General features: G+C 38.3%; 2 protein-coding genes across 6 annotated transcripts; one reads left to right on the top strand and one right to left on the bottom strand.

The window, feature by feature from the left end:
- Positions 1-586: 586 nt before the first annotated feature.
- On the top strand, positions 587-5493 carry LOC127437796 (U6 snRNA phosphodiesterase 1-like). 5 transcript variants are annotated; one of them, XR_007896614.1, is made up of 8 exons: positions 596-732; positions 846-1054; positions 1186-1369; positions 1453-1506; positions 1617-1722; positions 3328-3529; positions 4752-4835; positions 4963-5006. XR_007896614.1 is itself a non-coding variant. In XM_051692983.1 (7 exons), the coding sequence occupies exons 2-7, from the start codon at positions 943-945 to the stop codon at positions 5065-5067; spliced, it is 645 nt and encodes a 214-aa protein (XP_051548943.1). In that variant the 5' UTR covers positions 587-737; positions 849-942; the 3' UTR covers positions 5068-5493. The 5 variants fall into 5 exon arrangements, 4 of the variants coding, with proteins under 4 accessions (XP_051548943.1, XP_051548942.1, XP_051548944.1 ...); XM_051692983.1 differs by lacking the exon at positions 3328-3529 and having other exon boundaries at positions 587-737; positions 849-1054; positions 4963-5493; XM_051692982.1 differs by lacking the exon at positions 3328-3529 and having other exon boundaries at positions 595-732; positions 849-1054; positions 4963-5493.
- LOC127437790 (phospholipase A2 group XV-like) lies at positions 5196-13040 on the bottom strand. Its single transcript, XM_051692970.1, has 6 exons — positions 12731-13040; positions 10877-11033; positions 10203-10321; positions 10023-10121; positions 7234-7458; positions 5196-6798 (listed from the first exon to the last, which is right to left on the bottom strand). The coding sequence occupies exons 1-6, from the start codon at positions 12870-12872 to the stop codon at positions 6287-6289; spliced, it is 1254 nt and encodes a 417-aa protein (XP_051548930.1). The 5' UTR covers positions 12873-13040; the 3' UTR covers positions 5196-6286.
- Between the last annotated feature and the right edge of the window lie 467 nt (positions 13041-13507).

Genomic DNA, 13507 nt, shown 5'->3' with positions numbered 1-13507 from the left:
AACGCATTTAATGGAGCGGACGGGTGAGGCGAGCCCGGCACATAGTGTGTTTTATTTCGGGTTGGGATCGCTGACCACCGAAACCCCCGACAGCCGCACGGGAACCTGAATAACGCATAATTGGCATCCTCACAAAACACACCGGAACTCGATGTATTTTCTTAAAAAACGGCTTTAGATTTACCTATTCAAACCCTTAACTCAAACATTACACCTTTAAATATACATATATCTGTTGGTGTGACGGGACGAGTGGTTATTCTTTACAAAGTGTTATTTACAATTAGTAAAAAGTAAAAAGAAACGGGATTCTAGTCAGCAGCTAGCACACTGTGTACATGTAAGCAATGTATGTCAGTGTTATGGCCATTGCGGAGGCACAAGTTTTACGTTATGTACATTGGCTTGATAGCATTTTGAGGGGTGCTGTATTATTTTTGAAGGGCGGAATGCAAAGCAGTCGGAACCATTTGAATAAATGTTTGTTGTATTAGGGGTGCTGTGATGAAGAGGCACCGGTTGTTTTCAACGGAAGGATCATCACTGATCTCACGGGATTTTTACCCTTGTATGTTGTTTTTTGGTGTTACATAGGTTTGATCTTTTTTATTTTTATTTTAGCATGATTGTTAATTACAGTAGTAGCAGCTCTGAGGAGGAAACTGAAAATTCTAATAAAGATGATTCCTCACCTCCAAGAAAAAGAGGAAAACCTGACACTACTGAAACAAGGTTTGGTGCGTTTGGGCTTCTTTTTCCTGCATTTGTATTACTTTTATTGGCTTTTTCCATTATGCCATCAACCCAAGAGCCTTTTTTTTTTTTTTTTTTTTTTGCCTGTATAGCAGCAGTGAACCTTTGGATCATGGGTCTGCCAAAAGGACAGAAGATAAGGCAACCCACAAAACACCTCGTCTACCTCTGCCTGAGAGTGTGAAGGAGATGTTCAGAGAATCAGATGAACAGTGGACTGATAACAGTGAAGAGCATGGAGGGCGATTGCGGTCCTTCCAGCATGAGCGGGGCAACTGGGCGACATATGTGTTCTTTCCATGTAGGCTTAATCTTTTTGCTTGCACTTCAGTATAGGTTGGCACCAGGAAATTAATCAGGACTTGGGGCAAAAATGACCCAAATATTTAAAATGTGGGGGCTCTTTTGACTGTCCTTTTAATTCTCTTTTAGATAACCCTGAGGACTCTTTCCTGGAGCTTCTCAATGAAATGATGGTTGTCGCAGCAGCTCACGGCATCCCTCTGACCCCATCTGAAGAGTTCCACGTCAGTCTGTCAAAGACAGTGGTTCTGCGACACCACTGGATCCAGCCTTTCATCCAGTCCATTCGGACCATGCTGACACAGTGCCGGAAGTCTGTGATATCCAATCAAGACCTCATTGTATTATTGTGCCTTCTGTCATTTCCTGTGTGTCTAACTGAATTTGTTTCCTCAGGTTTTTCTGCATGGCCGATAAACTGAGGGTGTATTCTAATGCAGAAAAGACCAGGTATTTCTTAACTCTTACTGTTTATGACATCACCTTACTATAATTTTAAATATTGGATACTTGACATGCAAGATTCATTAGACCTATCAGTGACTTAATATGTTATGCAGGACTTTTCTTGGATTGGAGATCTCTAGTGGGACATCTCAGTTGCTTGAGCTAATCAAACTTGTGGATGAAACTATGAAGGAATTCAACCTCAGCACCTTTTATAAGGTTACAACCTTTTTTTATATTCACCAGATTAAGGATTTTGTATATACAGCTCTGGAAAAAAATTAAGAGACCACTGCAAAATTATCAGTTTCTCTGGATTTATTATTTATAGATATGTGTTTGAGTAAAATGAACATTTTTGTTTTATTCTATAAAGTACTGACAACATTTCTTCCAAATTTCAAATAAAAATATTGTCATTTTGAGCATTTATTTGTAGAAAATGACAACTGGTCAAAATAACAAAAAAGATACAGTGTTTTTCAGACCTCAAATAATGCAAAGAAAACAAGTTCATATTCATTTTTAGACAACACAGTACTAATGTTTTAACTTAGGAAGAGTTCAGAAATCAATATTTGGTGGAATAACCCTGATTTTCAATCTCAGCTTTCATGTGTCTTTCAAATTGCTGTTGGGTGACATTATGCCACACCTGGTGCAAAAATTCAAGCAGCTCGGCTTTTTTTGATGGCTTGTGGCCATCCATCTTCCTCTTGATCACATTCCACAATCCTCAGAGTTGGGGAAAATTGTCAGAGCAGAAGGAAGCAATTTTTCTTCCAGGATAACCTTGTACGTGGCTTGATTCATGTGACCTTCACAAAGATGAATCTGCCCAATTCCAGCTTTGCTGAAGCACCCCCAGATCATCACCGATTTGTCTTTGTGAAGGACGCATGAATCAAGCCACAAAAAAGAAAAGTTGCTTCCTTCTGCTCTGACAGTGTTCCCCAACTCTGAGGATTGGTTTTTCCAGCAGGACAATGCTCCATGCCACACAGCCAGGTCAATTAAGCTGTGGATGGAGGACCACCGGATCAAGACCTGTCATGGCCAGCCCAATCTCCAGACATGAACCCCATTGAAAATCTCTGGAATGTGATTAAGAGGAAGATGGATGGCCATAAGGCATCAAATAAAGCCGAGCTGCTTGAATTTTTGCACCAGGAGTGGCATAATGTCACCCAAAAGCAATGTGAAAAACCGGTAGAGAGCATGCAAAGATGCATGAAAGCTGTGATTGAAAATCAGGGTTATTCCACTAAATATTGATTTCTGAACTCTTCCTTAAAACATTAGTACTGTGTTGTTTAAAAATGAATATGAACTTGTTTTCTATGTATAATTCAAGGTCTGAAAACACTGCATCTTTTTTGTTATTTTGACCAGTTGTCATTTTGTTTTTTTTTTAATTTGGGAGACATGTTGTCAGTACTTTATAGAACAAAACAAAACTGTTCATTTTACTCAAACACATACCTATAAATAGTAAATCCAGAGAAACTGATAATTTTGCAGTGGTCTCTTAACTTTATCCAGAACTATACATATATATACACCGATCAGCTACAACATTAAAATCCCCTGCCAAATATTGTGTAGGTCCCCCTCATGTCACCAAAAGAGCACCAACCCACATCTCAGAATAGCAATCTGAGATGATGTTCTTCTCACCACAATTGTACAGAGCGGTTATCTGAGTTACCGTAGACTTTGTCAGTTTGAACCAGTCTGGCCATTCTCTGTTGACCTCTCTCATCAACAAAGCATTTCTGTCCACAGAACTGCCGCTCACTGGATGTTTTTTGTTTTTGGTTACAGAAATACTCAAACCAGCCCATCTGGCACCAGAAATCATGTCACAGTCCAAATCACTGAGATCAAATTTTTTTCCCCATTCTGATGGTTGATGTGAAGAAGCAAAAAACATCCAGTGAGCGGCAGTTCTACAGATGGAAATGCCTTGTTGATGAGAGAGGTCAACAGAGAATGGCCAGACTGGTTCAAACTGACAAAGATTATGGTACCTCAGTGCTATTCTGAGATGCGGGTTGGTGCTGTTTTGGCGGCACCAGGGGGACCTACACAATATTAGGCAGCTGGTTTTAATGTTGCGGCTGATCTCTGTGTGTGTGTGTGTGTGTGTATATATATATATATATGTATATGTATGTATAAGTTGTCAGTTATTGTTTTTATTTAACCTCTAGAGTCTGCTGTTATACTGCAGGACCAAGCTGTTCCAATTGTAGAATCCTCCAGAGGAAAAAAAAAAAAAAAAACTATTGGCATTGATTTTTGCTGATGACCAATAGCTCCAAAAAGCAGCTATCAGTAGAGATTAATTGGTAAAACCAATATATCGGTCTACCTCTAATATCCACTGTTCAATTAATTAGGAGTGCTACAAGAAAAAAGCAGTTGTGAAAAGTCAAGCCATTAAAGAAACACATTTTTGGAGTAGGAGGCAATTTTTACAAACGTTTAAAGAATGAATATAAATCAGTGTACAAAAGTAAAAGCACTCCCAAGAGTCCCATGACCTACATTTTTGCAATTCATCATGCTCTTGTGTGCTGTTGTCTAAGACAAGAATGAGAATGAATGGGGGTGGTTAAATTGAGTTACTTAACAGAATGGAAATAAAAGGCAAGTGTGAGCATCTCCAGTATTTCCACTAGAGAATGGCTGGAGAATATTCAAGTCTTCATTTATTTTAAAAATGTTGATAACAGGAATATTCCAATAGCTGTGAAGCATGTCTGCGGACACTATACTGTAAAAAGGCACCATCCTTTGGATGAGACGTTAAACCGGGGTCCTGACTCTCTGTGGTCATTAAAAATCCCAGGGCACTTCTCGTAAAGAGTAGGGGCATAACCCCAGTGTCCTGGCCAAATTCCCCCCATTGGGCCTTCTCAATCATGGCCTCCTAATAATCCCCATCCACTAATTGGCTCTATAACTCTACTCTCTCCTCTCCACCAATAGCTGGTGTGTGGTGAGCATACTGGTGCACTATGGCTGCCGTCACATCATCCATGTGGATGCTGCACACTGGTGGTGGCTGAGGAGTGTCCCCTGTTCACTGTGTAAAGTGCTTTGAGTGTAGTGTCAGAAAAGTGCTATATAAATGTAACATTCAACATTCAATCCTGTAAACATTGTTTTTTTTTTTGTTTTTTTTTTTAAAAAAAGGCTTTACCAGAATGTGGACCTTAATTGTAAAATAATCTCTGTTATAGGATCCATCTTTTCATGTAAGCCTTGCCTGGGGTGTGGGTGATCACACAGACAGACTGAAAAGTGCATGTTTATCAGAGTTGCAGGTATCAACCTAAGCAGATTTGCATCATTAACTAAAAAAAGATCAGATGAGACAAATATTTGATTAAAGGCAAAGGTCATAGAATTGGTCTGAACTATATTAACCTTCTATGCTTTTAATCTTCACAGGGACTTGTTGATAGTCACGAAGATGGTCCATTTCACATAAAGTTAAACTGCACAGAGCTCCGCTGCAAATCAGGAAACAAAGTCTTTCTGTTTCCCCTCCAGTGATCATGAAATGTACACCATTTAGTAATATGAACTGAATTCTTTTGAACATTTCATGTTTTAAAGTTTTCGACCTGAAATACTAACCATAAAACAAGAATAAGCTATTCTTTGTTACACAACAATACACATTTTTGGTAAAGAAAAATGTATTGTACAGAATTGCAACTTAGTGATTTTTCCAAATCCAGAGCATTGACTCTCAATAGTCTGTTATTTGAGCAACAAACAGTCTTGACTAGTTAGGATTCTGGTAAAACTTGCAACCCTTACTATCCTTATGCAACGCCCCACATCCTGTAACTGAAAGACTTAGTTCCACTTTCCATTTGTTTTGCATCTTAAAATACCAGTTTTTTTTTTTTTTTTTTTTAAATAAAACTGGACCAATTTTAACCTTCCAGTGTAATTCCCACAACCCTTTATATAGCAATAACATTTAAAAGGCAAAAAATAGCTTGCTAATGGATCAATCCATCCACAATCCATTGTTCAATATATTCAAGAAGACAGTACATGTAAAACAAATAAAATAAATAAATAAAAAAAAAAGTTTGTTCACTTGTAACGTTGGTTAGCACATCCTTCGGCCCATGGCATGATGACACAAACTTGTTGATAACGAAATGTCTAGCAGTTGTTACACATTCTACATTCAACATCGTATAGTAAAATTTCATAAATCAATACTGGTCACAGACAGCCTGAAAAATAGCACAGAAATACTGCAGTGTCAGTACAATTTATACAGAAAAATCTTTGGAAAAAGCATTTAGAAAAGCTCTAGATTAAATCTGTAGATTTTAAAAACTTGTGGCCATAGGAAAATCTCCAAAGATTTAAAACGGAAACTATTATATACTATTTATAAAAATGTAGTTGACAGATTAACGGCAGGCCATTGCTATTTCGCTTAAACAACAGGAAATTACTTATGTGTTTTTAATCTATAATGTTAAAATCTGAGATCAGGATTTGAGAGTTAAAAACCCAATTTAAAGTTGATTGTGCCCAACAGTAAACTACTATATCATCCTGAGAAACCTGAATTCCACAACAATAGTTTGAGCCACTTAACCAATTATCGTAAATTGTTAAAGAACAATTCAGAAGTGATCACGATGAGTAACATCCAACCAAAAAGCAGAACTTAGCCCTGTCCCTTTGCCATCTGGAATCTTCAGTTCAAAATTACTGTGGGAAGTGTGAAGGCTGGATGCCATCAAGGTGAAAACAGCACAGATTTGATGTAGGAAACTGTGGTGATGTTCAACAGCATGGCGACATGCTCATTCCCAGGCAGCTCCAGCATATGGACGGGCGGCTTCTGTTGACCCATCCAGCGTTTGCACTGTAATGCGCTCAACAGGTTGACCGTTCCATCTCCTTCCCCGTTGATGACGGTGGGTTCTCCATCTGGGAATTTTGTGTAATTGTAGCCCTGAGGTGTAGGGATGCCGCTCCCATAAAGGCAGTGAACGGGCACCCCAGGAGGCTCCAGTGCATTGACCAGCGGTTCGGTGTCCTTCCTCATGGCCCAGCCATCCTCATAATCAATGTCTTTGAAGAAGCGCTGATAGTCTTTGACGGTGTAGGTGTTGTTGGGGGTGGACACCAGGATCATGTCGGAGGGCCAGGTGTGGGCATAGGGGAAAAGCCAGACGGTGGAAACGGCCGTTCGCTGCTGGGTGCGGATTTTTAAAGGACTTATGACAGGAATGCGGTTGTTATCACCTGGAACCGAAACCATCAAATGATCAAACCAGACTGTACGACTCAATGGTACCTTGACAAAGGTCTTTGAAGACAAACTCCTATGCCATTAAGGAATAAGGTGTCCTTCTTAAGTATAAGGTTTGAATATAATCACGGCTAATTCAATATGGTATGAATATAGTTGGCCTCAGTGGGTGCTGCGCAGTGATATACAAAGTAGTTAGCTGAAAAGGTGTCACAGCTGCACCGGTGGAATGTTGTATTGGCCAATCAGAATCCAGCACCAGAAATATGCATTATTTAAAGGAATATTCTGGGTTCAGTAAAAATGCATTTGAGGCATAATGTTGATTACCACAAAAATAATTTTGAGCTTAACTTGTACTGAACCCAGAACATTCCTTTAAGGACTTTATTTAATCTCCATCCACAATAAACAAATTTGGCCCTTACCTGTTGCCATAACTCTCAGCGTTTTACCTACTCCAGCCCATGGGGCCCCAAGAGACACAAAGGCCTTAATGTACCGGTCCTTCCAAGCCTGTGATTGGTGATTAAGGAAATACAGTGTATACATGTTGCCCATGCTGTGTGCAATTAGGACCACTGGGCCTCCGGCCTTATTCGCCATCTCCTCAATCATCAGCTGCAGACTCAAGAAGTAATCCTTGTTCTCATCTACAGGTACCGATCAGAGTAGAAATGTAAAAAATGATTCAAAAAATCAAATACAATCAAAACAAATTAAACCCACAATGATACTCATTTATGACTCTTATTTGTTGGTAGGGTCATTTTTATTAGTTATTAGAGCAAAGAGGGCAGTAATAACCCTAGTGAATTATCATGCAAAATCCAGCTTCTGAAGGTAGCGGATCTTAGCTCGTCCAAGGTGGTTTAGGAGTTTTATCAGCTGGTGGAACCAAGATTGACCTGCTAGACCATCGTAGCTATGTCGCCGGGAACCTAGTTGAGTTAGTTAATCATGTGCTAAAACATACAGGTGCATCTCAATAAATTAGAATGTCGTGGAAAAGTTCATTTATTTCAGTAATTCAACTCAAATTGTGAAACTCGTGTATTAAATAAATTCAATGCACACAGACTGAAGTAGTTTAAGTCTTTGGTTCTTTTAATTGTGATGATTTTGGCTCACATTTAACAAAAACCCACCAATTCACTATCTCAAAAAATTAGAATACATCATAAGACCAATAAAAAAAACATTTTTAGTGAATTGTTGGCCTTCTGGAAAGTATGTTCATTTACTGTATATGTACTCAATACTTGGTAGGGGCTCCTTTTGCTTTAATTACTGCCTCAATTTGGCGTGGTATGGAGGTGATCAGTTTGTGGCACTGCTGAGGTGGTATGGAAGCCCAGGTTTCTTTGACAGTGGCCTTCAGCTCATCTGCATTTTTTGGTCTCTTGTTTCTCATTTTCCTCTTGACAATACCCCATAGATTCTCTATGGGGTTCAGGTCTGGTGAGTTTACTGGCCAGTCAAGCACACCAACACCATGGTCATTTAACCAACTTTTGGTGCTTTTGGCAGTGTGGGCAGGTGCCAAATCCTGCTGGAAAATGAAATCAGCATCTTTAAAAAGCTGGTCAGCAGAAGGAAGCATGAAGTGCTCCAAAATTTCTTGGTAAACGGGTGCAGTGACTTTGCTTTTCAAAAAACACAATGGACCTACACCAGCAGATGACATTGCACCCCAAATCATCACAGACTGTGGAAACTTAACACTGGACTTCAAGCAACTTGGGCTATGAGCTTCTCCACCCTTCCTCCAGACTCTAGGACCTTGGTTTCCAAATGAAATACAAAACTTGCTCTCATCTGAAAAGAGGACTTTGGAACACTGGGCAACAGTCTAGTTTTTCTTCTCCTTAGCCCAAGTAAAACGCCTTAGACGTTGTCTGTGGTTCAGGAGTGGCTTAACAAGAGGAATACGACAACTGTAGCCAAATTCCTTGACATGTCTGTGTGTGGTGGCTCTTGATGCCTTGACCCCAGCCTCAGTCCATTCCTTGTGAAGTTCACCCAAATTCTTGAATCGATTTTGCTTGACAATCATAAGGCTGCGGTTCTCTTGGTTGGTTGTGCATCTTTTTCTTCCACACTTTTTCCTTCCACTCAACTTTCTGTTAACATGCTTGGATACAGCACTCTGTGAACAGCCAGCTTCTTTGGCAATGAATGTTTGTGGCTTACCCTCCTTGTGAAGGGTGTCAATGATTGTCTTCTGGACAACTGTCAGATCAGCAGTCTTCCCCATGATTGTGTAGCCTAGTGACCCAAACTGAGAGACCATTTTGAAGGCTCAGGAAACCTTTGCAGGTGTTTTGAGTTGATTAGCTGATTGGCATGTCACCATATTCTAATTTTTTGAGATAGTGAATTGGTGGGTTTTTGTTAAATGTGAGCCAAAATCATCACAATTAAAAGAACCAAAGACTTAAACTACTTCAGTCTGTGTGCATTGAATTTATTTAATACACGAGTTTCACAATTTGAGTTGAATTACTGAAATAAATGAACTTTTCCACAACATTCTAATTTATTGAGATGCACCTGTAGTTGAACCTGGTTGACCAACTTGATCACCTTGTATGATCTGTTTTTTCCAGCAGAGAATTAAGCTATTTAAACATACAAGACTACTAAACGTCTTTATCAAGGTTTTCATCAGCAACTACACCATACTTTCCACATTTACTTTGGGGAACATGAATGTTGACACTTTTGACATCAACTGCAATAACATGATCATAAATAGCTGGTGTCACTCCAGACTTTGGGTATAACCAGTCAATACATTTTACATGCACGGAAAAAGGTTTGATTTCTGTGACTAAAAAAAGTCAGATTTTTTTTCATACCAATCCGATTTTTACGAAGTCAGGCTTACAGGCCTAGATAATGCAGCATGGCTTCGTCCAGCATGTACCTGTATACATGTTAATCGGACCACAATTGACCCCGGCGTTGTGTGCATGCTCCAAAAGAGAGAGGTAATGTGCAACATACAGTATCGGCACTTCCTCAACTGTTGTCCTTCCTTCATATATTCGATTATTCATTGTGTCATGAAGACTGTCAACTGACTGCAAAAACCCAGTGTAGCGTGAATATAACTGGCCATGTAAATATACTGAATGGCAAGTCTCAACATAATGGATGAAACAAGTCTAGAATTGTTTCTGGGCAACAAAGACATCTGCAAAGAAATACTCACTTGGGGCCTTACGCCAGTCATAGGGAGCACCTCGAATGTCATCATCTCTTGTATATCCCCAATCAACAAGTGCCTGCACAATAGTGAAGAAGTATATGCCTGAAAGAGACCAGATGTTTGTCAAACAAAGGAGTTACCAATCAACACATTTTAATAATGGGATAGGAAGTAACCACTCACCAACACTCCGTTTGCTTGGATCCAGATATTCTAAACTGTACGTCTGGCCAAACCCAGGCACTCTGACATCCACCCCTGGAGGAGCGTCAGTCAGGTGAGTGGTCCGATTGTACAGTAACCTGGTAAACATAAAATATTCTGATTACGTAAATGCACAAAGCTGTTATGTAAAAAAAAAATTTTTTTTTTTTTTAAAAGTAACATACGATAATGCCGATGTCAACAATGCTAAATGCAAACAAAACAATACAACTAACCAGTCATGCATTGTTAAGATAACAAAATAAATATTATTTTCGACTTTTAAAGTGTTTAATCACACATGCTGTTGTTTAGGCATTTACACAATTGTCAGTTTCAATATGTAGCATATGTCATGTTAATCATTGTGTATATCGTTGGGCCAATGTTCATGGTAATATTAATACATTTTATTGGATCACCACTTGTGAAGCAAAACCAGTTTAAGGCCACTGCTATAACAGTTTTCAATCTCAAAAAGCACGTATCTTGTCTATCAATATCACTATTGCTCATTTTTGAAACTGTATGGATTGCAAATTATGACAGATTTCGCATTAAAAGGCATTCCAGAAGCAAAAGATTGTTGTTCAGTACATTACATGGTCTGCAACTTCCCTTCTCACACCATCAGCTGCCCTTTTGCCCTTTACCTCATGTTATCAATCCAGCAGTCAATGGCCACCGGCACCAGCAGCTCCAGGTTCAGCCATAATGTGAAATAATCTTCTGTCTTCTTGTAGCAGATGTAGTGCACCACACTCGGTTTATCCAGCTTCGCCTCCAGCTGATTCCCAAGGTCTCCTGGAACTATGGCAAAAAATAATCAATAAAGTCAATGAAATACCATCATATGCACTGGAAACCCTAATAAGTTGACTTTACTCAGTTGATTGAGTAAACTCGTTCCCTCAATTAAATTGAGTTATGGCACCTCTTCAGAACTTGTGTAATTAAGTTTACTTAACAATTTAAGGTAACTACATGCAAGTAGACGTAACTCAGAATTGCTATTTAAATGTTGCTGTATCTACTTCATAATTTTAAATGAATGGACTCAAATTTAGGTAATACAATAACACAGCTTATATAAAAGAGAAGATTTTAACTGTGTCTAGGTCAATCATTAAACAAACTTAATTCTGCACATTAATTCATATACGTTTACCTGTCCTTCAGCTGCACATGCACAAGGAGAGAACTGAGATAGTGTTAACATGGTCCAACTTGACCAAATGGGAAACACAGATCACCCTAATGGTGACATCACACGAAACAACTATTTGCTATTAGGACTTTGAAGGATTCTTTTTTTATTTTTATTTTTTTTTGTTCTTTAACCATCTTTGGAGCTTCTGTTTTTGATGCCTGTTTCTGTAATAATGTTGTTTACATGTTCTTTAATAAAAAAAAAAAGAAGAAAAAAAAAAGGACTTTGAAGGAGGAAATTAGCAATTGCTACCCTATGCATAAATAATAATAATAATAATAATAATAAAAAGATCACAAATGTAAGGGAGATTAATCCAGTGTTAATGAGCTTTCCCATACAAGAACAAGAGAAATGATCAAAGAAGCTTTGATTACACAGGCCTGACACTATCACCACTCAAGAGATTATCTACATATCACCTATTGATTAAACATTCCTATCATGAGCAGCACTAATCTCTGCTAGTTTGGCCTGGTTTTTACACATTTTAACCTCAACTACATCTCTATATATTGTAAACTATATATTGTAAACATTGGAAAGTGTACTTAAGATATTGCTATTAACTTCTTTGTTGAAACAAACTATTTAAGATATATTTTTGCAGTGGGACCGCAGTTGACAGAGCAAATTGTTAAATAATAAGGTTATCTCAAATGTAAAACTACAGTTATAACATTTACAAATCACCAATATGGATTCGAAAGACCATAAAGTCATTTTTGTGGTCTCACTATTACCGGTTGCGCAAACATCGATAAAAATAAGTCACATTTTATTTTTTTCCTTAGGTCATATGACCGCGTCATATGAGAGACCGCCAAAGCGAAAATAAACACATACACTCAAGAAAACGGAAGTCAACAAGACAGTTTGCTCTTACGTGATTGATTTTCGCAATTTCATACTTCCCTAACATTTTTAGGCTACTAATGGACCGGGTTTAGACTAATCTCTAATTGAATAAATGTCATATTTCTTTAGCACTGTCACAGCTATCTGATCACTTGTGTTATAATTGTTAAATAAATATTGACTACTGATCACTATAAATCTACGTATTCATGTTTTTATCCATATGATAATATAAATACATGTAAAAGTTACATAACCGCTACATAATACAAGGACATCTGGTTTAACACTGCACACATATAACAGAGGCTCTTTCTCAAAATCTAGTGAGCTGCCTACCTAGGCAACATTCTTGGCCATTATATTCCCAAAAACGCTGTCTAGATAGGCAGCTGTAACTGTAACTTGGCAACAAATTGGGTGTTATACATCAACTTACTCAAAACCACAGGCGGTCGATCCGAGCACAGTTTCCCCGGCGAGCATTTGTGTAAACTTCTGCTGTCGGTAAATGACACCAACAACAACAACGCCAAGCACAGCTGGAGCGAGGCGAGGATCAACTGATGGCAGGAATGCATCTCTTTCGGTGGCTCACACTCTGCTGACTTACAGGATCAAGGATACATTTGGGTCTGTCTGTCCATCATGAGATCTGAGACTAATATGAGAAGAGTCTCTGCTGGGTCTGAGCGACACTGACAGGTTGATGAAGCAAAACAATGTGGCCATCAAGTCATAAGTGTTTTTAAAGCGGCTAGACTGGAGTAAACAATAGCAGAACACATCGAGTTGGTGGGCGGAGCTTTTTGATCCAGTTCGATGATGCCATAAAGGGCTGAACTACTGCAATCAAAGGAAATTTAGGGTATTATGACCTTTTCTTTTTCTGATTGAGCATTTCTGTTTTTTATTTTTTATTTATATATTTATTTGGTTATGAATGTTTTTCCTTTCATTTATTTATTTTGTAATAAATGATAAATGATGTAACTTTATTTTATTTTATTAATATGTTTTATTTTATTTTATTTATTTATTTATTTTGTGATTTTTGGCCATTTTCCCTATGATTTTAGGCCTATTTTTAACACATTATCTGAACATTATAATTGCCATTAAAGTAATTACAAATTATTTTTCTCAATCAAGTATGTCAAAAGATAAGGGAAAACCGGGGCTATTTGTCACACAGTGAAAAGCTATCTCAGTATCT

This window comes from Myxocyprinus asiaticus, chromosome 48 (genome assembly GCF_019703515.2).
Source record: "Myxocyprinus asiaticus isolate MX2 ecotype Aquarium Trade chromosome 48, UBuf_Myxa_2, whole genome shotgun sequence".
Taxonomy (NCBI): Eukaryota; Metazoa; Chordata; class Actinopteri; order Cypriniformes; family Catostomidae; genus Myxocyprinus; species Myxocyprinus asiaticus.
The sequence above is the reverse complement of the archived record's forward strand: the minus strand, read 5'-3'. Positions and strand labels throughout refer to the sequence as shown.

Coding starts and splice junctions, on each gene's coding strand:
- LOC127437796 (XM_051692981.1), top strand. CDS start 623: ATGATTGTTAATTACAGTAGTAGCAGCTCTGAGGAGGAAACTGAAAAT. Junction 733..845: donor CCTGACACTACTGAAACAAG/GTTTGGTGCGTT, acceptor TTGCCTGTATAG/CAGCAGTGAACCTTTGGATC. Junction 4,836..4,962: donor CATGTTTATCAGAGTTGCAG/GTATCAACCTAA, acceptor TAATCTTCACAG/GGACTTGTTGATAGTCACGA.
- LOC127437790 (XM_051692970.1), bottom strand. CDS start 12,872: ATGCATTCCTGCCATCAGTTGATCCTCGCCTCGCTCCAGCTGTGCTTG. Junction 7,459..10,022: donor TGACTGGCGTAAGGCCCCAA/GTGAGTATTTCT, acceptor CGGTACCTGTAG/ATGAGAACAAGGATTACTTC. Junction 6,799..7,233: donor GCTGAGAGTTATGGCAACAG/GTAAGGGCCAAA, acceptor TTTCGGTTCCAG/GTGATAACAACCGCATTCCT.